Source organism: Magnolia sinica, chromosome 15, assembly GCF_029962835.1.
Source record: "Magnolia sinica isolate HGM2019 chromosome 15, MsV1, whole genome shotgun sequence".
NCBI lineage: Eukaryota > Viridiplantae > Streptophyta > Magnoliopsida > Magnoliales > Magnoliaceae > Magnolia > Magnolia sinica.
In genome coordinates, this window is record NC_080587.1 from 58,523,386 (window position 1) to 58,549,593 (window position 26,208).

A 26,208-nucleotide genomic window follows, 5' to 3' on the forward strand; every position below is an offset into this window, starting at 1 on the left:
ACGCGATGCTGTATTGTATCATTTTCCGCGGGTCGATACGGCGTCCGATACTGTCATTCAGAACCATGACGTATAGAGGGGGCTTTTGTTTATGATTTTGTACATATGAGAATTGTCGTCCATGCATCACCAGTCTCAAATTTATTTATTTTTTCTTATCTTAACATTGTGTCAATTTACTTTTTCTGACAATTCATTTTATGCAGGCCGGAATTGGGACGCGTGGGAGGACCTGCTGCTACCTTTAATCGTGGTCCTGGGTAAGCCTCCTATGCTAAAAAAAAATCATTTTATGGTATCTCGTGTTTCTTTTTGATAGATGGGGACTGCTCGCATACAATTGGTTGCATGTTACAACCCATTTTTATTTTTTTGAATGGCAATACAAGGTTTTATTAGCACGAAACAGAAATAGAAGTGTTGAAAAAGAAAAGAAAGGAAAAGGGGTGATGAGAGGTCTATCCTCTTCCATACCAAAAGAGGGGGAGCCTACAATCCGAAAATCTCTTCCAATTTACAAACTTGAATTGGGGAACCCCTATAACCCATACAAGTTCCCTTCCTTTACCCTGTAGGAGATCACTTCATTCCTTTCCGATTTGATGTTAAAAAAATTCTATTATTCCATTCTCTCTAAAAGGACCAAAGACTGGACAAAAGGCGCAGAAGTATTAGTATTTTCTTTCTTTTCAAAAGGACCCCTATTGGCAGTTTCCATGGCAGGAGCAAAAGCTTTAATCGACCTCGATATAAACCTTGCAAATCAAATATAGTTGGAATTCACCCCCATAGGGGAGACATGGCGTGGTGCATTGGATAAAAATATGTTCACAGGTTCTGCATCATTGAGGTAGAGGGTGCAAGTGCTCATATGACCATTTTCCTCTTGAGCAATGTTTGCAATATTGGTATTGACGAATGTATCACACCCTTGGGATATGGAAACATACCGGGTATCGCATAATGTATTGTTGTTTTTGGGAAACATTGGAAAATTGGTCAAAATTTTCAATGAAACCTAAGGGGATGTTAAAAAAGACATTAATATACGTAGAACTGAAAAGATCACAAAAAATGAGTGCACATGATAAGTTTCCTTTTGATAGGGTCTAGCGCAATCAGACAAAAGTGATGTAACTATATTCATAATCTATTCATATATAATTTAAATCATCGAAGGCATGTATGAAAACACAACCAATACATTCAAAAGCCAAATTTGTCCTACAATGTACTTAGCATTTATTTAAAAAAATACATTTAAATTTTTTTTTTTTTTTTATAATTTTCTAAAAAGATAAATTTATTTTTGAAAATAAATAAATGAGTGTGACTGATGTTAAGATTAGCATTCATTCATAAATACATAAATATAAGGCATAAATAACATCTCCTCAATGTATTGTCAAAAAATTTATTTGTTTATTTATATTTATATTTTTTTTTTTCAAAAATCCAAAAAGTTTCTGTCAATCCATAGATCAGCTCCAAGCACTCTCACATGATTTTTTTACACTCTAATTGCAAATCAAATGGGTGAAATCGGAGAAATTTTGAATTTTCTCCAAATGCGAGAATCAAAGTTCAAAATCCATGATTGAGCATGCAAAATCATTGATTATTAACTTTATTCCACATATTCCAAGCAATTTAAACAAGAGAAAAATGTTTAAATTAGCACAAACTTACTGATTAGGTTTCTAGTACTACATGCCCTCTTATCTCGATTTCCGTACCAAAATCTCATTTTCTTGAGCCATGATTGTATTTGAAAGACCATATGCTAGAACTTTCACAATTTTCCATCTCATGTCGTTGTTTATTCTTTTCTTTATTCATCATTGTTTAGATGTAGCCAAGACTTTTCATTTTTTTTTTTTTTTAAAATTATAATTGAAACCAAACTAAGTGTGCATCCACACCTTGGTATTACCTGAATTGATTGCATGAAGTTGCTATAACCAAGGCCAATTATGAATTCTTAAAACTCATGATGAAATTGCAAGATGCAACTTGTGAGAGGAGAAACCTGAACTTAAAAATTTTCCTGCTAAAAATAAAATCTGGTGACACATCATGAGAACAGAGGAGAGCTTTTCTTGTCGGAATGACAATAAAGATCAGCTATAGTCTATTCTCTTCGCAATGTTCTGTTTGCATTAATTCAAGACCATGCTTTTTGAAAACCAAAGGTTGAGTCTTGTGATCCTGGCATCCAATTTTCTAAGTTTCTTTAGCAAAATTGCAATTCCGCATACAAGAATACAAACAGAGATGAGATATCCCCCAAAATCTAAAAATAATTTTAAAAAACAGTAGAATGAAATCAACAAAGAAATTCTAGCAGAAGAAAGACTCGAGAACAAATGTCTCTATCATCATCATTATATAGCCTTGTCTCATCTATTTGGGGTTGGCTTTAGAATGCCTATTTGGGCCATAATTCTATATTCAACCCTCTCTTTGGTCAGTTAACAACCCTTCATTTCCCATTTCACCTCCTCGGTTGAAGTCATTGTAGATCTTCTTTCTGTCCTCTTTTAAACCCTTCAACCCTTGGCAATTGATACCTCCGTACCGGAGCTGTCTTTTATCTTCATTTTACATAAGAGTATGACTGAACCACCTTAATCTGCTTTCCATTGTTTTATCTCTTTTAGTGACTACTCCTAGGTTGCTTTAGATGACCTCATTCTTGATTCTATTCTTCCTAGTCTTCTAATGCATACAATTTCAGCACCGTTATCTCTTGAACACAATCTTTGGTTATGTTACCTTCTAACTGCTTAACATTTTGCTCCATATTGTATAACCCACTGAATAATTATCTTGTAAGATTTCTCATTGACTTTCATGGGCATGTGGCAGTCGCTCAATGTTATAGAGACATCTCAATTCTCAACTTAATCCGCATAAGCTTTGAACCATCATTTACCGTCTGCACATCTTCTTGAAAGAGCAAGGCGTTCGAGAGTCAATGGGGGTGTTTGGTTGTAAAGCTGGAAGTTGGGACTTGTGCTGGAGTGAATGGAGTACTTTTAGAGGCCCCATCACACTTATAAAATTTGCAATGTTAAATATGTTAGTCTATTACATGGTGTTATTTCAATGTTCAACAAGCATCATCAACAGGTGAGATTCCATCTAGGGGGGGAATGAAAGAGAAGTGTAAGTTCCACTTGGTGGAATTGGGAGGTGCGCAAGCTACAGGAGCAAGGGTTTGGAGTAAGAGAGCTCAAAATCATGAACCAAATCCATTTATGCAAATATTCATGGTGGTTCGGAAAAGAGTATTAAAAAGCTTATGGAAGCAAATTATATCCTGTAGGTATGGTGCGTGTGAGGGTAGTTTACTAGGAAGTTGTTTGAATACAGAGTATTGAGAATTTGGAAAGTGGCCTTTATGGGGAAGTACTACTCCAAACATTGTCTTATGAGGGCGAGGGTGGTCTCGGATTAGTTTTTTGCTGGGAATATGTACCTTTATATCAAGATTTTTCCATGTGATATATGGTCACGATTAGTATGTAGGAAGAAATGATTGTGCAATGCTTCTCAGGGAATAGGTGGTTTGGGATCCGTGCTCCTGAAGAAACCTTAGAAGTGATGAAATGAAAGAATTTAGGGATTAGGACCAAGTACCTCAGTTGCACTTCTCCAACAAATCACCCAATCTGTCTGTTTTTGCTTCAACCTTGTCCCCACTTCTAACAACCAACATCTTATACCCCTAAACAGAAATGGCAAGATGGTGTTAAATTTTCATCCTTCCAATGAAGACAAGTATGCTCGCAAATGCGCTCTTAGCTCTCAGTTGCATGATCCTTCTAACTAGGTGCCGCTCCTTCTTCTGATCACTCTTAGGATTTGCACTCCCACTTCTGCTTCCTAGCCATTTATACTTGCCAACATTTTGAAACGGTTGCTTCCCCACTTCCGCACCTGAATCTGTTGCCACTTGGCTTCACACTTTGTGTAACTGTAGGGTATATGAGAGAAGACTTCCGAATGATCTCATATAACCCCTTCTCCCATGTATTGCTTCCGTAGTATGTCTTTTGTTTGGTTCTGATGAAATTATCATTGACATAAAAATTGGCCAAGGTAGTGATACGATTGCTTCTAGGATTTTTTTGCCATCAATTTCAAGTAAAGCCTCACAACTATAAATGTTCTAACTGAAGAGCACTCCAATACTCCATCTTTATTATGCTAATTTGTAAGATTGTAGACTATGGAGCGTTCCTCCAAACCTTCAATTTTTCTTATGTCCCTCTATCTTCGTCAGTCACACTGTCATATGCAAAAAAAAGAAGAAAGGAACTTATCCAACAAATGTCTCAAGGCCTTTTGTACACACTGCAGAAACAATCGAAAATCCTATACCTTTGTCGCGACCCATTGTGGGCCTTAATTTCACCAATTGACTGGTTTGAGCTTATGATCATTTGGTTGTCAAGTGGTGATGATATTAGGGGTTTATCATCATTTAAGTTGTGGATCTAGAGTCTCTAGACATTATGATTTTATTATTTTGGTAAGTTAGGATTTAAAAAATAAAAAATTAATACAACTTTGTAAGGGGTTAATGGGGTTGAAAATCCTTTTCGTTTGGAAATGTTTCGGTGTATTCGAAGGCAATTACATTAGAAGTATGGTCTAGATTTTGTTAGAACTAGAGGGTTTTGGCCTATATCTAAAAGCATGTAAATATACTGTGGCCAGATTGTTGAAAACAAACGAACTAATGTTTGTTTCCTATTTCCTGTGATTGGAAATACTAGAAGTGGGACACTGATACTCATGCTGTGTAGTTTCAATAAATAACATCAGTTTTACTCATTAGAAATTCTTATTTCTACCCTTAGTGTGTGTGGTAATAGTTGCTGAAATTACAGTTTTAGCATCTGTCATGCATCACCGCAATCCATTGATTAACCCTTGAAAACTATGCTACTCAAGTACAGAAACAAACATCGAATACAAGGAGTTGGTCTGGCAATCCACCAAATTACAAAATCTTACGATATGGGTATATCAATTATCGCACATGAGCGTTGGATAGGTATTCCTTTGTGTGTGTGTGTGTGTGTGTGTGTGTACAATGCTCGAAATATCAGTGCTGCGCTATGTATCGCACCCTTGGGATACAGATAAGTATTGGTTATCGCACAGGATATATCGTTTGTATCGCATAATTTATCGCACTTTTTGGAAAACATGGGGAAACATTAGGAAAATGGTTGAATTTTTTAATGAAACTTCAGAGATTGTTAAAAAAAAAAACCTTAATACACACTTTTAAATCATTACTTCTCAAAAAAAAAGGTGCACATAATAAATTTCCTTTGTATAGGGTCCTAAACTATGTGTTATCTGATTGAACTAAGGCAACTATATTCAAATACAATGCATAACATTTATAGATGTATCAAGACATGAATGAAAACATGACAAATGCATTCAAAGCAAAAGACATAGGCTGATCATATCAACAGGTCGGATGGTAAATAAACATTCAGGTGGCCCCTATGAAGTTTTTAATGGTGGGGATTTAATTATGACTATTTCATGTGGTATGGTCCACCTATGATTCGGATATGCTTCATTTTTAGCATCATGCCCCAAAATGAATTGTCAAAATAGATGGACCATGTGGATGTAAGGCATATACATCATAGTGGGCCCCACAACGTCATCTGTCGTCTGGGTTTGGAGAGTGGATAAGGTGAGACCTCGACCTCACCCAAGAGGGTGTGGCCCTTACCGTGGGGCCCACCTTGATGTATGTAATATGTATCCATGCTGGCCATCCGTTTTTCCAAATCATTTTTGTTTTAACACGCGCGCACACCGTTTTTCCAAATCATTTCTGGGCATTATCTAAAAAATGAAGCATATCCAATTATCAGGTGGACCATACCATAAGAAACAGTGGTGATTGACTGTCCTACCATTAAAAACTTCTATGGACGCACCTTAATGTTTCCTTAGTGCTTATTTACCATCCCATCCAACCTATTGATAAGGTCACATGAGCTTAGATGAAGGGAAAAAACAAATTTCAGCTTGATCCAAAACTTTTGTAGCCCATTAACGGTCAATCACAACTTATTCTTGTGGTCCACCTAATGATTGAATCTGCTTCATTTTTGGAATAATGCCCTAAAATGATCTAGAAAAATGGATGGACAGCGTGGATACATACATACATCAAGGTGGGCCCCACGGAAATCATTCACTGGAAGTCCCTGTGCTGGGATGCTAGGTGTGGCACACCATTATGTTTGTGAGAAATCCACTCTGTTCATCCGTTTTTCCTGATAATTTTAGGACATTAGACCAAAAATCAGGTGGATCCAAAACTCAAGGTGGCCATACGAGAGGAAACAGTGGGGATTAAGTGACCACCATTGAAACATTTGTATGGCCACAAAAGTTTCGTATCAGGCTAAGTTTTGTGTGTTTTCACTTCATCCCAGTGGGAATGACCTTATCAGTGGTTTGGATGGCATATAAACATCAAGGTGGAGCCCAAGAAGGTTTCAACTAGTGTTTCAAATAGCGCCTGTAGCGTACGCTACGTAGCGTAGCATGGTCGTAGCACTACGTAGCGTCCAAAATAGCGTAAATCCCCTGTAACGTACGCTACAGGGGTCATAGCACGCGTAGCGTAAGCTACAATGTTTGTTTTTTTTACTATTTTATTTTTTAAAATTATTTTTTCATGATTTCTTTGTTTCTAATGTTGAGGAATGTGACACTTGTATTGTACTTGATACTTTTAACTTATGGGATTTTTATTTCTTTTCATAATTGTGACTTGTGGTTTCAATTAGACATTATTAATTAAAGTGGTTTGCTTAGAAAGTTGTTGATGTGATAATTATTTGATTTGGCTTACGTATGTAGATTAGCTTTTGATAAATGATAACTAATAACTTTTTTGAACATGCTTATAATTGATAAAATGAATCATCTTTTAGGCATTTTTGTATTTTTTCCTTTTTTTCACTATTTATTATATTTATCCTATTTTTAAATTAAAAAATAAAAGTATCGTGTAGCTTACGCTACACGCTACGTATTTACGCTACGCGCTATAGAGGGCTGAGTGCTACACATCACGCTACTGCTATTTAAAACACTGAGTTTCAACAGTAGCCAAATTTTTCCCTAGTTTTCCCTTTCGTATGGATGCCTTGAGTTTTGGATCCACCTTATTTTTGGTCTCATGTCCTAAAATGATCTAGAAAAATGGATGGATGGAGTGGATTTCTCACAAAAATTACAGTGGGCCCCACCAAGCATTCTTATGAAAGGCTTTGGTAGGAAATCGACCTCCATGTCTCATGCGATGCGGAACTAACGAGTGGGTGGGACCTTGATAGTAGGGCCCACCTAGATGCATGCACGGTATATCCACACCATCCATCTATTTTGCCATATGATTTTAGGTGTTTGTCCAAAAAATGATGCAGATGCAAATTTCAAGTGGTCGTGGATCACTCCACACGAAACAGTGGTTATCGACCATTAAAAGCCCATTCTGGTCCACAAATTTTTTGGATCAAGGTGATATTTGTTTTTTTCCTTTCATCCAAGTTTGTGTGAACTTATCAACAGGTTGGATGGTCAATAACCATTACGGTGAACCCTAGGTTGTTTTTAATGGTGGGAGATCAATGACCACTGTTTCTTTTAGTGTTTTGGGACCATGCTATAAAATAATCAGTTCAAACAGATGGACGACATGAATATGTAGTAAATACATCGAGGTGGCCCCCAAAGAGTTTACTCACGTACGCAATCCGCGTCCCTAAATCTGGTCAACCAGCGAATTGGGTGGGACCATGACCGTGAGGCCACCTCGTTGTAATATGATGTATCTACACTATCAAATCATTTTGACAGATCATTTTAGGGAATTGGCCAAAAAATGTGGCAAATCCAAATATGCACACCACATGAAACAATGGTCATTGAATGACCACCATTAACATTTTTTTAGGGACTATAGAACTTTTGGATCAAGCTAATATTTATGTTTTCCCTTCATCCAGGTCTGTCAGACCTTATGAACAGATTGGATGGCAAATCCACTTCATGGTGGGCCCTAGGAAAGCTTCAATGGTGGACATCATTGCCACCATGCCTTCCTGTGGTATGGTCCACTTGAGCCTTATATTTGCCTAATTTTTGGGCTCATGCCCTGAAATGACCTATCAAAATGGATGGACGGTGTGGATAAAACACATACATCATGGTGGGCCCTACAGAGCCCCTGACATGACTGTCCATCTCGAGCTAACTCGATTCGCTCCTGTAAAAAGGGCTCGGAAAGTGATTTCGGAAGCCAAAGAGTGTTCCGGACTTCCAGAACCCTAAAACCCCAAAATACCTCCCAAATCTCGGGATTTTTTTGAATTTCTCTGGATTTTTTCAAAGCGCGATACCTTCATCACTTGCGTTTTGATTGGGTTTTCTTGAGACCAACTCAGAGATTCCATTTGCACTCACCTACGCAACGCTTCGATTGAATGACCCACCAAATGAAGCTTCCTCTTCTATAGGTACCAAATCCACCTTGTTGAACGTTTTTCTCATTTTATTTTATTTTTTTCGATTTTTTTCGGATATTTACATTATCCCTAGTCTATCGGGACGACAATATCGTCAATACCGCTAATTTTTTTTATTTTTTATTTTTAAATTTCTTAGTCTCTCTGAAGGTTTCGTATCGTTGGACCGCAATACGGATCATATCGACAGATATATCGGCCGATAGTATTGATATTGCGAATAGCTGCCACCACCACCATCAGTCTTCTTTGAGCTATTTAGGGCCAACTTTATGGTTCTTGTTTTGTCGTTCAATCATGTCTATGGTCCTATCCTTAGTAAACAAGCTGGATATCCTTTCTAACCACCTCCGTCCCAGGTCCCTCCATGTTTTCCTCTCATCCTCTTTTCGGGCGCTTCAATCGTGATCAACGTCTCTCCTTGAGGGAGCTGTCTCTGGTCTTTGTTGCATAGCTTGGATCATCCAACTCAATTTGCTTTCCATCATTATCCTTTAATGGGACCGCTACGCTACTCTAGATGACGACAATGTTGCTTTTATCCTTACTAGTCTCCCACACATTGATCCCAACATCTTCATCTTAGGACCTTGGGTTTGGGTCTTTGCTTCTGCTCCTTTCTATTTAGCCAATTCTGACTTATATAGCATAGCTGATTGAATGTTTCCTTAAGTGTCTAAGGCTTGTGGCAATCGGTCAACATCTCAAAGGCACGCACTTAGTTGCATGATCCTTCTATCAAGGTCTCGCTCCTGCTTCGAATCACACTCCTGCTCCCACTTCCACTTCCTAACTGAGTTATACTTGCTAACATCTTAACACAAGTGCTTCCCAGCCGCCATATCCATATCTGTTGCAGCTTCCCTCTGTGCTTCGTGCAACTAATGGTACATCCCACCTCATCTACCCAACATCAATTCTATTGGAAATTCATCAAATCTCCCCATCCTTTTCATAATAGAGGTAGGGTAAGAAAACACGTCAGTTAGGGTGACTCTTGCCCACCAGTTTTAACAAAAGATTTGTGTCAATGAGTGTTCTTGCTAAAGTTACATTCCAACTTTCCCAAGGTTTATGTAACGGTCATAACAGCTATTATGTAACGCTAACAGTAGCACCCATTACACGTTATAGAGCTGCAACTCTCAATTTTGCCGATAATGGGTCCAAAACGGTTGTGTCATGGTAGCCATAATGCTAACTGTTGCGACCACCGTTACCATTATTGAATACCTTGAATTTCCTCTCTTGGTTGTGCTAATTTTTAAGAACTGTTCTTACTAAAGTTGCATGACAAATACTGTCGTGGTTCTATTAATGTTAAGCCTCTAGACTCTTGAGCCTTCTTCCAGGCCTCCGATTTAGCATTTGCACCCTACTCAATCTCATAGATCAATGCCATGTCATCCACAAACTATGTATGTCAAAGGATTTCATAACGGTCGCTAACACTCAATTCATCTATAAGAAATTAAAAAATTCCAGTGATATTTTAATTAATGAATTTACCAAAATTCTCTAACAATTAAAGACTTAATGCGGACCCATGATGATGACCCATTGCTACTGGTGCCTCTCTCCTCATTAAGCAATTAAGTTGGTGGTGGAGTTCGGGCTGTTCCCAGCAGGGTACTTTTCCTATAATGCTGTTACTTGGGCTAGAACCGACATCCGACCTTGGAGGCTTGCAAATCTGTTGGAAGAGGCTATTGACATGTGCAGTGATATTCTGATGAATTTCTCGCATGTTAACCAGGAGGCAAATTCAGAAGCAAATAGAGTCTTGAGCGATCCATTTAAAAAAGCCTCCCTTGGTACTCTATCATAGACTTCTCGCAGATCAAGTAGAAAATAGCTTTAGTTGTTGATCTCCTTGGTATGAAGGCAAACTGAAAATAATACACTAAGATATAAGCACTGAAAGGCTTGGATTGTATAATCAATTTCAATTAAATATTAGGTATATACTTCAACAGGTCCATATTTGAACAATCTGGATTTTGGTACATTTTCGTCGGGTGTGCATGGTAATGCACATGTTCATAGTCTACCAGTGTATCAACTACTATTATATATGTAAGGGTTTTGTAATGGTGGTGAATGATAAATGACTAACCCTTCATGCACCAAGACCAAATGCCTCTCTCTCTCTCTCTCTCTCTCTCTCTCTCTCTCTCTCTACTGGGTTGGCCCTGGCCCTGTCACAAAAAGTAAAATGGTCCAAATTGTGAATTTTGGGTGTATCCCATCAATCTATGGAGTCCCATCCTATAAATAGTTTTGATCATTTAAACATGTCCCTGGATCCAAATTGGCCTTCAAACTACACGTGTACATGGAATAAAATTCGTTCAGAAGTGTGTATGAATTGTCCATTCCTTTTGTATATGGGTTGCCTTCTTGATGGTTAGATCAGGCCAACAGGCCTGGTCAGACAATTTATCATTAGTCTGGGCCTAGCACAGATACCAGTCCCAGATTTGAAGCGGCCTGGACCTTGGGTGATGTTTAGGGTCCTTAGCCTCGGCATTCTATGGCCGTATTGCCCAGCCCATTGCCACCCCGAGATGTGGATACTCCCAAGGTATTTTGGAGCATTTGGGTATTAGAGCTTGGAAATTGCCTAATGACATCTCTCAAAAAATAAATTTCCTAATGACAATCTCGATATGTTTTAAATTCCACTGAGATTCAAGGAGAATGAAAAGTTTCCAAATTGACTTGTGTTTCACCCATAAGTAGCAGTTTCCAAAAGCCAAACTGAATCTTATCAAAATTCCAAAAGTTCCCTTTGATCATATATACTGAGACTCATTTGTCCCATTTTTTTACACCACCATGATGTTATGATAATGACATCAATCAGGCGCCCTAAGACTTGATTGTTTTTAGAAAAGACTTATTGTTTTTAGAAAAGACTTTTTTCTTCCATTCATCAGGCATTGTTTTCTAGGGTTTTGGTAACTATTGTATTGTTCCATGGTGGATTGTACTGATTTATTAACCAGAATAGGAAGTAAAAACGAACTCTAACTAAACTGAACTAAATATCGAGATCCCATGCCCAGTCAAACATTCTTCTGACAAACTTTCCTAATTCAACCTTAATGGTGATTATAAAAAAAAGCAATTTAGCTAAAACTCAATTGGCACTATTTCCTATTTTAGTAAACTCTCCAACGGACCTGTAGTTTGATAACTTGTAAACCTAGACTGCATCGCCAAGTCCATTTGACTCATTCAGATGTTTCGACTCCGCTTGACCAAAAGGCTCAGGTTAGTTTGTAAGTCAACCTGGCTCGCGGGATTTGCCTATCTTGCCTTGGTGTTTTTTTTTTCTCTTAGAGAAAATCACTTTTAAACTTGGAAGGTGTTATTAGACAACACTCAGGCAGAGAGTTCAGGTTGCCAATTAGTAGTTATACAAGTGGTGGGCCCATGGTTTAGGGTTCCAAACTATATATAGGATGGGCATCACTATGGATAGCTCAGTCACTAACAGTCCTGCAAATTGGAAGATCCTGGCTATAGAATATTTAAGCTGTTTTGGTTGAATTTGTATTGTTGTTGTGTTTTCTGTTAGAGTAAACAGTCTTTGTTCATTTGTTGTATTGTTGCAATATGTTTGAGTGTGAGAGTGCATACTCTCAGTCATCTTGTGGTGAACCATGTCATTAGAGATGATGGTGTATCTTTTAGATTTCCATTTCTATTTAATTTTGAACCTTATGTATTGGTACAAAAATAGTTATAAATAAAGAAGTGAAGAGGTGGAGGAGATTACCAAGTTCTCTCCCTTTCTCCTCCACACACTTTTATCTTCTCTCCTCCTTTGTCTCATCCTTCCTCAAATCACATGGTATCAAAGCCCTTAAGCTCCTAGGGAGTTTCTTCCCTTTCACCTTTTCTCCCTCTCCTTCATCCTTCCCAACCTTTCTTTCTCCTTTTCCCCTTTTTTCTTCACCCGATCAATCCCTTAGGGCCTATTGGTTCTAGGTGATGGATCTATCATCACCGGTCCCCATAGGTTGCTCAAATTGGTCAATATAAGATCAACAATTTCTATCGAATATCGCTTCTATAAATTGTAGCAAGAAATCCGCCTAGATGACTCACAGGATGCATCAGTGACGAAAGAATGTCTGTCAGGACCCATCGACAATGAAAGGACCACTGGGACTTGTCAACTTCAAGAGAATGTCCAATAGGAACCATTGTTAGCAATCACAGGTCCAACAAGACCCTTCAATGATGATAGTAGGGCCAACTAGACCAACCACCATTTTCAAAAGGTCTATAAAGGCCCACCGGACCACCCAGCGAGCCTTGCTAGGCTGATGCCGTCCATGTGTGCCCCACTCATCTCAAGTACCAAGATTGGGTACTTTGTAATTTTGACTTTTTGTGGGGTTATTTTGGTCATTTCCTTTTCTTGTTAGTTTTTAGTTATGAGATTATATGGTTGTTAGAGTTATAGTTTTAATTAGTCGAGGGTTAGCTGTGATTAGCACACTAATCACCAAGGTTACTTCTAGGTCGGTTAGGGTTGTTATATGAATACTATGTTTAAGAGATTGTAAGAATTTTGGAATTTGAAATGAAAAATTGATTTTCTCATCTAATTAGAGAAAGAGAGAGAATAAGAATAGGAAAGAGATTACCCTTCTCTTACTCTTGTTGAGATTGGGTTCGAGCAATACGCGAGTCGCTCGTGAATCACCTCATCTATGAGGATCTTTGATGATCATGCTGCAGCTGCTCATTGGATTTGAACTCCTCACTGCAAGGCCCCATTGTAGATTCGATGAAACCCCGCTCCTACATTTAGTGCTACTAGGGTAGGTTCATTTGATGGGGTTTTGATGGATCCATTGAAATTTGGTTTCTTTGCAAGAACCTCCCAACAAGAGAGCAATCCAAGCCGGAAGAGCTCCTCAAATTGGTGAGCAGCTTTAACGAAGAGTCCAAGGGAGTTAGCATGATCGTCAATGGCAACAAACGTTTGCACATAGCTGTATCACCACTTGCTAATAAAGTTGGGCCCATTGAAATTTATTTGATCCATGCTCTCATCCAAGTTATAACGTTGAAGATATCTTTGTTAATCCGCACATCGATTATGTGGGAAGACTTCTATCACAAATTTGAAGTTTTTATTTATGTCTACATCAACCATGATACATGTGATGCTGGATGTGTTATTCATCAACATGAGGTTCATCACCGGTCGATACCTGAGGATGAGTCCTTTGTGACTGGGAGAAGCGATCATCGATCGAGCCTGCTTCGCATTGTCCATTTTTGTTGATGTCCCATTCATGGCCCATCGGCCTACGATTTTTGAAGATTCAATAGAGGAATATCATGTTTGATCTTGAGTGATAGTGGGTCCCTTTATTATGGGTACCGTGGCGCTACCTTCAAACACCTAGGCACATTGAAGATCCCAGTGATATGATTATCAGTTCTATTTCTCACTGTACATCAACCTTGCTAATGCATTCAACATCGAGTATCTTATCTCATATAGTGACGACTTTGAGTGGGAGAAGCGATCATCGATCGAGCCTGCTTCGCATTGTCCATTTTTGTTGATGTCCCGTTCATGGCCCATCGGGCTACGATTTTTGAAGATTCGATAGAGGAATATCATGTTTGATCTTGAGTGATAGTGGGTCCCTTTATTATGGGTACTGTGGCGCTACCTTCAAACACCTAGGCACATTGAAGATCCCAGTGATATGATTATCAGTTCTATTTCTCACCGTACATCAACCTTGTTAATGCATTCAACATCGAGTATCTTATCTCATATAGTGACGACTTTGAGTGGGAACAATGACATGAACTCAAGGACGAGTTCTCTTTAATAGGGAGTGTCTTATGTAGTCCATGTGCCTCCCACTTATCTCGAGGGCCAATATCGAGAGGAATTTGTAATTTTGGTGGGATTTTAGGTTTTTGTATTTTTGAATTTTTGTGAGGTTATTTTGCTCATTGCATTTTTTTTGTTTATTTTTAGTTAGTAGGTTATGAGGTTGTTAGAGTTAAGTTTTGATTCGTTGAGGGTTAGTTGTTATTAGCACACTAATCACCAAGATTAGTTAGAGGTTAGTGTTGTTCTAAAATTGCAATGTTTTGAGAGATTATAAAGGGCTTTTGAAATTTTGAAATAAAAAATTGATCCTCTTCAACTAGAGAGAGAGAGAGAGAGAGAGAGAGAGAAGATGAGGAGGAAGGAGATTACCCTTCTCTTGCTCTTGTTGAGATATGGTTCGATCAACACTCGAGACATGCAAAGACTATCGATCTTGGAGGATTTTAATGGCCAAAGATGCTTGGGATATAGTTGTGAACACGTACTCTTAAAAGGAAAATTTGGCTTGCATATGCTATCTTCATATTGAAATCAATAGCCTTTAATAAGGTGTCGTCATAGTTGAAGAGTTTTTTTGAATATTTTATATTTAAAATGGAAATTGATGGGATAGAAAGGTATTGGTCGAAGAATATTTTTTGGGGCTCTATGAAAAATGGGAAGAGTTAGATAACTACCAAACTCTTATCTTTAAATTGATTTAAAAATATACTGAACAATTATGCATTTTCAAGATTCTTGAATTTGAATCTTCAACCAAATAGTTCCGGGCAAAATAAGGGCCAATATGACTACTGTTGAAGGGGGAATGATAAGCAAGAGATCTACAATGTTTAAGAGCTTATGGCAGAAACTCTTGAAAGTGCATTCACAACCCATAAATGTATTAGCTCTCGATATAAAGGAAGGTGCAAAAGGCATTTTGTGCAAATTGGACCTAGAAAAGGCAAATGACCACATCGACATAGATTTCTTAGACTGCATATTGGGTGGATTGGGATGTGGGATGAAATGAGAGGCTAGATTCAGGAGCGTTTATGATTGGGTAGATGATGTTATGTGCTAGTTAATGGCTCCCCCAAAGGTTTCTTCAAAAGCTCAAGAGGTATTTGACAAGGGGTTTTGCTCTCTTTTCTTATTTTTGGTGGTGGCCAAAGCACTTGGAAGGATGTTGGAAAAGAGGACAAGAAGTTGGTGTCATCCATGGGTTTAGGCTGGAGAATGTGGACCTGTCGATTTTCCATCCTCGGTTTGCCATTAATACCATTTTCTTTTGTGATGTAGACGTAGGTATGGTGGATAACTTACGAAAGTTAATTAGGTGCTTCTAAGCGGTGTCAGTGTTGAAAGTCAATATTACCAAGAGCGAGATCCTAGGCATCCAGATGCCTAAGGAGGAGGTGGAGCGGATGGCGGCGGCTTTTGGGTGCAGGGCAGGAACCTTTCCTTCGACATACTTGGTCCTCTCTATGCATTGGGAATCTAGCTAAGCATTTATTGGATGAAGGTAATGGAAAGGGTTGAAAGGAAGATGTTGGGACGGAAGTTTGAGCAACTCGACGATAGAAGTTTTCAACAAGGCAAACCTTTATGTACCCACTTGTATGCAGGCAACTAAGGATTGTAAAATTCTGTTTTCTTCTTGGGGTGTGATCTTTTCCTTTCCTTTTGAGGTCGTAGCTTTTTTGCACTATCTTAGCCTTTTTCTTAATAAAATTGCGTTGCCTTTTTGGAAAAAAAAAAAATTGAAATGAAGGATAGCTATTGAAACGAAGGATCTAGGACAACTCAAATACTTCCTAGGTATTGAAATGGCCAAGTCAAATAAAGGGATCTTTATATCCCAAAGGAAGTATGCTCTTGATATTCTGAGTTTGGATTGGTTCGTGCACATCTAGTTGATACTCTTATTGGAGTTGATATAAATTGCATGATAAACAAAGGAAGTTGAAAATGATGGAATGTATCAAAGATTCGTGGGTTGTCTTATCTACCTCACAATTACTCACCTGAGTATAGCCAATGCAGTTTAGCTAGTTAGTAGTTCATGCACCCTTCGTGTAATCATTATCCTGAGGCTGTATTCAGAATTCTTTGATACTCTCTGCTGAGTAAAGGTCTCCTGCATTCCACTTAAACATTAGTGGCTGATGTGGTGTTGATTCGGCTGATGTCTTCAGATTAAAGACCCATCATCTAAGCCGTATCCCAACTAATTGGGTCAGCTCTGCCATTCCACTCTAGTAAGGCACAAAATGTCAGATTGCTAGGATTCATGGGTAAAAGTTGCGAGTTTGATGCCAGTTGCCAACCTAACGCAACCTTCTATCCGGACTTGGGACCAACAATGAGATTCCAAAACTCCCACTGGTAAGGTTTTCTTTGGATAGAAGATCCGCCACATGTCATTGCACGTTTAGGGCTGATAAGCTTGTGACATGGAAAAGCAAGCAGCAGTTGGTAGTTGCTTGGAGGATTAGGATTTTTCCGTCTTGGAAATTTTTGGTGTGTCATCCATCCACAATAGGGCCCATAAATGGTTTGGATCACTGAACCAGGAGGCCTACTTATACAAACCAAAAACTGGAAATATACAAACTTTTAGCTCAGTTGTCGTATAATAACCCTCTATAAAGAGTTTTGTTTTGAGGATAAATGGATAATAAACTTCTTTTTTATGAAGGGATTTTGTATTTGATGATGATAAATTAGTATGGACAAATTGTTAAATTTCATCTCAATTCAATTTATTTTTTGGGTAAACATGCTCAAGGGGTTTTGTTAGTGCAACTGAATGCTAGCCGCCTGTGGCTTTGACTTTGAGGTCATGTATTCATGTCGAGGTTACGTAATCGAGACATAATTAGACAGTCTGCTTTATAAGTGATATGCTGGTTAGTCATATAAGCCTAGGTAAAGGAGATGGGCAGGGCTTGGTTTGGCTGCTGTTTTTTCTTCTTCTTTCTTTCTTTTTTTTTTTTGCTTTCTTTTTTTTTTTTCCTTTTTTTTTTTGAAGGGTGAAAAAAGAAGGGGGAAAAAAAAAAAGAAGGCCCTGTAACAAGAATCAAAAGTAGAGCGCCCACTCCCCCCCCGGGTGCCAGGCTAACGAAAGGCCAAGAAAGGCACACCCTCCACTGGATCACATGAGATCTAGCGAGGCAGAAAACCCCCAAGGGGTTGTTGAGAGAATCCCTAAAGCACCTGCAATTTCTTTTCTTCCAAAGGGCCCACAAGCCTGCTAAGAAGAACAATCTCCAGTCCCTATTAGCTTCCCTTCCAAGTCTCCCGCCATGCCATTGGTTAAAAAAATCGCCGATGCTTTCCAGGAAAACCCAAGTAACACCATAGAACTGAAGGATGGAAGCCTACACCTCCCTGGAGAAGCCAGAATGCATAAACAAATGGGGGACCGATTCCTCATCCTTAGGCATAGATGACATGCATTGGTGATGAAGAGGCCCCTTCAGGCATAGAGGGCTGGGCTGATGTTGTTATTAAAAAAGAAGAAGAATGACTAATGTTATAGGTGAACTGCCATTTGGAGGACTTTTGCCAAGTCATCATGAGAATGCGTATTTCAAAGGGGCAAGACTGTGATAATAATGTTATTATATTAAGATCCTTCTGGGTAGGGGGAAGAAGAAGAAGAATGGCTAATGTTAGGTGGACTGCCATTTGGAGGACTTTTACCAAGCAATAATGAGAACTGATATTTCAAATATGTTTGGCCCAATGTGATTAAAGATCTTTTTGGGTAGGTTTGAGAAGGACTACCATGAGGACTATGAAGAACATTTGCCGAGAAATCATGAGAACTCGGACAAGATCAAGTACAAATCGAACTTTTGCCAAGTAATCATGATGACTAATGTTAGGTGGACTGCCATTTGGAGAACTTTTACCAAGTAATCATGAGAACTCATATACCGAAGGAGCAAGGCTATGATAATTATGATATTATATTTTAAGATCCCTTGGGTAGGGGGGAAGGAGAAGAAGAATGGCTAATGTAGTGATAAGTGGACTGCCATTTGTAGGACTTTTGCCAAGTAATCAGGAGAACTCATATTTCAAATATGTTTGGCGTGGGTAGGGATCCCACAAAACCAGGATTATTAGGTGGACTGCCATTTGCAGAACTTTTGCGAAGTAATCGAATCACAAATCAGGATTGTATGGTGGACTGCCATTTTTTGAACTTTTGCCAAGTAATCAATCATTTATCTCTCTCAAAAAAAAAAGAAAATAAGAAAAGAAAAGAGAATTATATTTCAAATATGTTTGGCACAACTTGATTCAAGATCTTTTTGGGTAGGGGATCCCGCAAAATTAGGCTTTTAGACCATTTGTAGGACTTTTGCCAAGTAAACAGGAGAAATTATATTTCAAATATGTTTGGTCCGGGTATGGGATCCCACAAGATCAGGATTATTAGGTGGACTGCCATTTGTAGAACTTCTGCCAAGTAATCATGAGAATTCATATTTCAAACATGATTGACGCAATGTGATTCAAGATCCTTTTGGGTAGGGGATCACACAAAATCAGGATTGTTTTCATGAGAACTCATATTTCAAATATGTTTGGTGCTATGTGATTCAAGATCCTTTTGGCTAGGGGATCCCATGGAATCAGGATTGAGCTCAGTGTCGGTTTTGGGTGAGCCTCATATCCCCCACATAGGATTTGCACTTCTAAAGCAGCACCTTTCTTCTGCTTAATCGTAATATCTGTCTTCTTTAATATAGAGAACAAAGCACTGGTTCAGCAACGTGGGTCCATTATAGGCGGCATGGGGTCCACCAAAGCCAGGATTTGTTTTATCCCAGTTTTGCGAGCTCCCCTACCCAAACAGATCCTTCAATATTAAGTATCTTCAAGTCTTGATATTCGTTATATATATTTTGAAGGATTGCTTGATATTCAATGCCGATCAAGATAAAAGACCAAATTCTGGAGTTGATTTGAATGGCTTTCGAGTCAAATTGGATTTTTTTTTTTTTTTTTTTTTTGGGGGGGGGGGTATAGAAGAGCCAACCTAATCTAGAATCCTACCAAAAGATGTTTATCATCCCACTCTCAGGTGGTTATGAGATAAGGCCGGTATTGTGGGTGGAGATCTAACATTACAGCTGGCCTTGGTGGCTTTTAACTATACCAATGGTTCCAGGTCTCGATTATACTGATGTTGATTGGTCGATATTAGAGTGTTTATCGCATTTGATGCTGGTTGGTGTTGATGAGAAGTTAATGTTGGCTAGTCATGGATGTCTCATTCTCTGTTATGTCCGTATCTTCATGGCGACATCATTAGGAAGATGTTGCTGTAGGTGATATGGAGGAAGGCATGTGGATAAATTGGTTTAAGATGATGTCTTGAGAAGTTTGGGCAAAAATATAGAAGCTGAAATGCAAGTGCAAGCTCTCATAATCCCGCAAAAGATGTTTTGAGAAGTTTGGGCAAACATATAGTAGTTGTAATGAGTTTGTCAATGCTCTCTTGTCAGAGGGGATTGATAGAGGATTTTAATAGGATAGCTGTAAGACCAGCAATGCTTTATAAGGCAGAATGGTGCACAGTCAAGGAAAAATATGTTCATAGGATGAGGGAACTTGCAAGTAGAACCAATAGTTAATAAGATGAGGGCAAGTAGACTAGACAGTTTAGTCATCTGTGGTGGAGACTAGAACTGCACCGCTTAGGAGTGAGTTGGTTCTCGGTGAAGTTTCTCAAAGGGCCAAGGGGAAGGGCCCAAAAGGACATAGGTGGAGGTGAGAAAATACTTGAGGACCTATGGTTTAATTGAGGATATGATCTGTGATAGTGGAATGGCATGGAAAGAATCTAGCAGCCAACCCCACTTGGTATAAGGATTAGATGATGATGATGATGATGATGAATGTGTCAATAAGTGTCTTCGCACTCATGATGTCTTTACTTTCTGTATGAAGTTTTCATTCATCATCATCATTGGTTTGTCCCAGCTACAACTAAGATGCTGGTGTGTCTGAAGCGAATTGATGTGAATATGAAATTGTGAAGAAAATTGAATGAAGTTATTTCTTTGGTGTTTACTTTGAATCAAAAGCTCTACTATTCTCAAATGTGCCTAATTGATGTGAATATGAAGTTGTGAAGACAATTGAATGAAGTTATTTCTTTGGTGTTTACTTTGAATCAAAAGCTCTATTATTCTCTCATGGAAATGTGCCTCTTAATTTTCTATCGTACATTTGACGCTTCCAGATTATTATTTTTTTTATATGGGAATTTGAGCATTTATATAATCTCCACTTATGGTTTTGTGTGAGTTGGCAAGATATTGTGATTTTCTTCTCTCATGATCTGTTGAAGACAACCTTTGCAATCAGTGTTGGGGTGGGTCATCAAACATGACAATCGTAGCATGTATTTCTGTTTTTTCTCCTTAGGTGTACAATTGGTGTAAGAGCTTTGCCATGCCTGCTATGTATTTCTGTTTTTTCTCCTTAGGTGTACAATTGGTGTAAGAGCTTTGCCATGCCTGCTAGTGACTGGTGAGAGATCGAGTGTGAGTGGTGACTAAAGGAGGCTTTTTAACTATATTTGCATTACAACAGAATGGCCATTGTGCTCAATTTCGCTGTTTGCTGCATTGACCTTGCCAGTTTGAACCAGTTCAGTGAAGTTTCTCCATGCTGCTGAATGAGAAATGGGCACCCCTTAGTCTTTGCTTGCTGTTAGTTGCTTTTTAATATCTATCTTCTTTATCTTCCAAAAAGAAGAATAGAGCTATGGGAGAAAACTCTATCCGAGGAAGTAGAGCATAATGGGTGGAGTCAACATTATGGGAAGTGTGGAGAGTCATAGTTGAATGTTGAGACGGGAATTGTTAGGATCCACTGCCTAGTCATTTCTAAGCTATGACTCTAGGTATTACTTGTATGTTTAATTTATTAATATTTGATAAGAAGAACTATGAAATAAAAATGTTGCACAGGTGAGCTTTGGATTAGTTTGGTGACATTGGATGATATTGTGTTCTCATGCAGTAAGGTAATAGAGATGAGTAGAAAGAGTAGGAGTGAAATGTGAGAATTTACTCTATATATTATTTACTACTGTCTGCCCTGTGAGGTCTATGCCTCGATACAAACCATTGAGTATTATAGAACCCCTTCCCCTTCCCCCTCTTCCTTTTCCAAGTTCTCTTTTATTCTCATCTCCTTTGTTTGCAAATCTTCCTGTGTGTCTTCATATGTTTTGCATAGCCTTTCTACAATTCTACAATTCATTGCTCAAGGTCACTTGCTCAAACCAGTGTGACAAATATCACCGATATCTTGAAAATCTTGTTGATAATATAATGAAAAACACTCTAAATGATATAATTTCGAGATTTTTGAAAATATTGGGATATTTTAAAATATCACATATTTATCACGATATTAACTCATAAACTAGTAAAAATATTAAAGAGTTTGTTATATAAATATGGGTTTTGTTAATGTCCCCACCTTCATGGGGATGCTGGACGTTAGCAATGTCAAACCTTGTAAACGGCACACGGGGTGACCAATTGCCAATCTGAACTATTTATCCAGTTATACAACTAGGAGCAAGCCCTTCTGCGAGAATTAGGCTGATTTGATGATCCTAACCCATTGATGGGGCCAATTTGTTATGATTGTCCGTTATTTACGAGCCATAAATCACATCATTGGAATAATCAAATCAAAGTGTTACTCTAGAATTAAGAAATAGAAAGTGGGATGTATTGACTAGATGTTTCAAGACAATGATCGGACGTATTTTGTTTCTCTGGTCAATCTTGACTGTCCATTTTCATGCTATTGATCAAAAGCTTAGGATCACTTGATTGGCATGATTTTTGTACCATGGCTTGCTCCTACTTGTATGAAAAAATGAAAGGTTCCTATCGACAATAGGTCACCCCGTGTGCCATTTAAAAGGTTTAGGGATGTTGCTAATGTCCCCATGAATGTGGGGATATTAGCAAAACCCTATAAATATATATTTAAAATTTCAAATGTATTTATTAATTTACAACAATAATTTTTTTAAATATTTTTATTATGACAATACTTTCCTGATAATATCCTGAGAAAAACCTCAAAGTTTGAAAATCTGCCGAGAGTTTTCCAGGCTGAGAAATTGCCGAGAGTGAGTTTGTCACTATAGCTCATAAACAATAAAAATACATTGGAGATACCTTAACCAAGTAGTTGACATCAGTAATGGAATGCATCATCTAACATACTGCAGACATTGTTTTAGGTGCCAAAACTCATCCCTAGGTCTATCATGCTTCAGGGGAGCGGATTAGGTGCGGCCCCGGCCTCACCCAAGACGATGCGGCCCTTATTGTGGGGTCCACCTTGATGTATGTATTCTACATCCACTTTGTCCATACATTTTGCCATATCACTTTAGAACACGAGACCAAAAATAAAGCAAATCCAAATCCCAGGTGGACCATACTATAGGAAACAATGGTGATTAAATGCCCCACCATTAAAAACATCGTAGGGACACCATAATGTTTCCATAATTTTTATTTGCCATCTAACCTGTTAATAAGGTCACAAAAATAGATATGAAGGGTAAAAACAAATATCAGCTTGATCCAAAACTTTTGTTGCCCACAAGAAGTTTTTAATAGTCAATCACCACTGTTTCCTATGGTATGGTCTACTTGAGATTTGGATCTGTTTCATTTTTTGGGCTCCCTAAAATGATATAGCAAAAGAATGGGCAGAGTTGATATAGAATACATACATCAAGGTGGGCCCCACGGTAAGGGCCGCACCGCCTTGGGTGAGGCCAGGGCTGCACCTAATCCGCTCCCATGCCTCAGACCTAATCATCCCATCAACATGCAAATGCTGACCTTTTCACATATAAACACTTTGTGATGGACATCCCACTTACAATGGGGACCATGGTGGGATAGATACCCTAAATAGAACACCTTTTCAATATGATGCTTTGTACCAACACATCTCACTCATAAATTCTTGATTTTCAAATAGAGGAACTATTACCATTAACATCATTATGTTGGTTACATGCATATAAGACCATTCCATTTATCAGGCTGCATCACCGCAAAAAGTTACGGTGATCAGGTAATCAAAGCACTAATTGGTGGATGCTATGAAGAGGTCTAACCGGCAAGCTACTTAAAATGGGCAAAATTCCCCCATTCTCTAGCAGAGTTTTTTTTTTTTTTTTTTTTTTTTTTTTTTTTTCATATATATATATATATATAAAGTGTATGCTCTGTCCAAAGTGGGGCATGATAAGTATATGGTCTGGGCCTGTAGCTGTGTGTAACATAGATATTAGCTTTTAGCATTCTATGAACTCTTCTCCTGTCCTAATTTGTTAAACATATTTCAAGATGGCAAAGCTTATATTCTCTCAATTCATTATTTATAACAGTAAACGTGGTCGTGGTGGCTTCCGGCGAGGTGGGCGTGGCAGTGGACGGGGCCGTGGCCGCGGACGTGGCCGTGGGAGGAAGCAACCTACTGAGAAATCAGCTAATGAACTAGACAAGGAGTTGGAGAATTATCATGCAGAAGCCATGCATACATCATAGTTGGTTGCTGCTGTGGGATATGAGAACACTTGAATATTCTGTTGTAGCTTTGTACTGTAAAAAAGAGGAGAGGATTGTGGCAGTGATTTTTCCGTTTTTTTTTTCTCCCCAGGTCACATGCTCGGACCATCCATTTAGCGGATCTAATCAAGAGGTTACTAGGCTATCATCATGTGATTATTGCTTCTGTTTTATCATACTTTGCTTTACTTTGTTGGTAACCCTCTAGTTTTCCCATCGTTTCCTTTTTACTCTCAACGGTGGAGATGATGAAAATTGCTACCTGCACGTGGGAAATGTAACCAGAAATTAATAGCTCTATATACTCTTGTTGGAGTTGGATTTTGTGGGATCTAGTCCTGGACATATCCTTCATCTCTTTCCTATTCTTTCTCTGAAACCCAACGATGGTGTATTGGTAAAGCAAGGTCATCATAGCGGTCTGATGCTACCGTGATTCCCAATGGAGTCAGCCATGCTAGTGGAAGTTGCATTGAAGGTATGGACTGGTTCACCTCATTGCAACTGGTTTATCTAATTTAAGTTGAATTGAGGGGACTGGCTCACCTCATTTCAACCAGTTTACCGGATGGAAATGTATTTTAAAACAGGAATAAACTGGCATCAATGTGGGCATGTGATGCGCCCAGCACTAGTTGGGCCAATCGTAGATCTATTCACGATTTCATTCTTCTCATAAATTGCTACATCAAGAATATCTTTCCTTTTTTTTTGAAGTAATCTCTTTTGTAAGTTTGTAGTTTAGTAAAAGATTTAAAGCTGCAGTTTGATGCATCCCTCAACAAGCAGGTAGCTACTACATTTGCTTAGTGCATTATTTTATGCAGGCAGCCTGCCATTTGATGGATGGATTCTGATGCCGTACTGGGAATAGGCTCCTTCTTGTCTAGATTCCACACATCCGTCATCAAAGTGGTCTGGTTTGGATCTTTCAGGATTTTATCTCAATTGGTGGCCCAAGGGTTAGTTATATGATACACGGGCAGCATATGATGTTTGATACGCAGGCACTCAGGAAATCGTACACGACATTATCTCGAGTTAAACTGACTAAATTGGGGAAAGCCACTCATAAGGTTATCTTAACCTCCTATTTGTGTAAACTTGTTTGTTGAATCAGTCAGTTGTTAACTTTCCGACCTGACTTTGATATATGTACCTGACTTCTTCTGTATATAATATCTAAGGGCCTGTTTGTTAATGCCGAATTTTTGTACTTAACATGGAATTTGGAAAATTTCCATGTTGTATTGTTAACGCATAAGAAGGAAAGTGCTCCATGATTTTATGTTGAAAATTTAATGTCACGGGAGTCTTTTACGTTGAAATTTTTCCGTGATGGGAGTCTAGCTTAATGGGGAATGAAGAATGTGCTATTTGATTATTAATTTTTTAATTCAACATTATCCTTTGGGAGAGAAATTCTCCCTTGCCTTGTACACATCCCAACTTTTAACATGGGGGCCGGGCGCACTTCTCTGAGTCCACTATGATGTATGTGTTTCATACATTCAATTCATCCATTTTTAAAGATCATTTTAGGGCTTGATACCAAAAAGGAGACGAATATAAATCTTAGGTGGACCACACCACGGGAAAACAATAGTGATTGGATATCCACCATTAAAATTCTCCTAAGGCCCAATGTACTGTTTATTTGACATCCAATATGTTGATTTAGGTCATATAGACAGATGAATGGAAAAATTTTGGATCAGCTTGATCCAAAATTTTTATGGCCCCAAAATTTTTTAATGGTCTATGTTCATTCAATACTGTTTTCCAGTAATGTGGTCCACTTGAGATTTGGACATACCTCATTTTTTGTCTGATACAATAAAATGATCTAGAACATAGATGGACGGCATGGATGAAAGACATGCATCATAGTGAGGCCCACATAACACTGACCACCAGCCATTGGCTGGTGGCACGGGAGTAGCCAATCTCTTTCCACGGACGCGAATTGGATACTGACAGGTTGAGTAAAGAGACTCTCTGCTGAAGTTACGTTACCAAGTTATGTGGGCCCCATCATGATGCATGTTTTGTATCCGCGCCGTCTATCCATTTTGAAATATAATTTTAGGTAAAGATCTAAAGAATGAGTCAAATCCAAAGC

General features: G+C 38.5%; 1 protein-coding gene across 3 annotated transcripts in view; it reads left to right on the plus strand.

Moving 5' to 3' along the window:
* Positions 1 to 24,386, plus strand: part of LOC131228015 (THO complex subunit 4D) — a 45,278-nt gene extending 20,892 nt beyond the window's left edge. For 2 of the 3 annotated variants that reach the window (XM_058223830.1, XM_058223831.1), the window contains 2 exons: positions 207 to 260; positions 23,906 to 24,386. In XM_058223830.1, the coding sequence (XP_058079813.1) occupies positions 207 to 260; positions 23,906 to 24,065 (214 nt within the window). In that variant the 3' untranslated portion in view covers positions 24,066 to 24,386. The remainder of the gene's footprint in view (positions 1 to 206; positions 261 to 23,905) is intronic. The other variant, XM_058223832.1, reaches the window with a different exon arrangement.
* Positions 24,387 to 26,208: the final 1,822 nt, after the last annotated feature.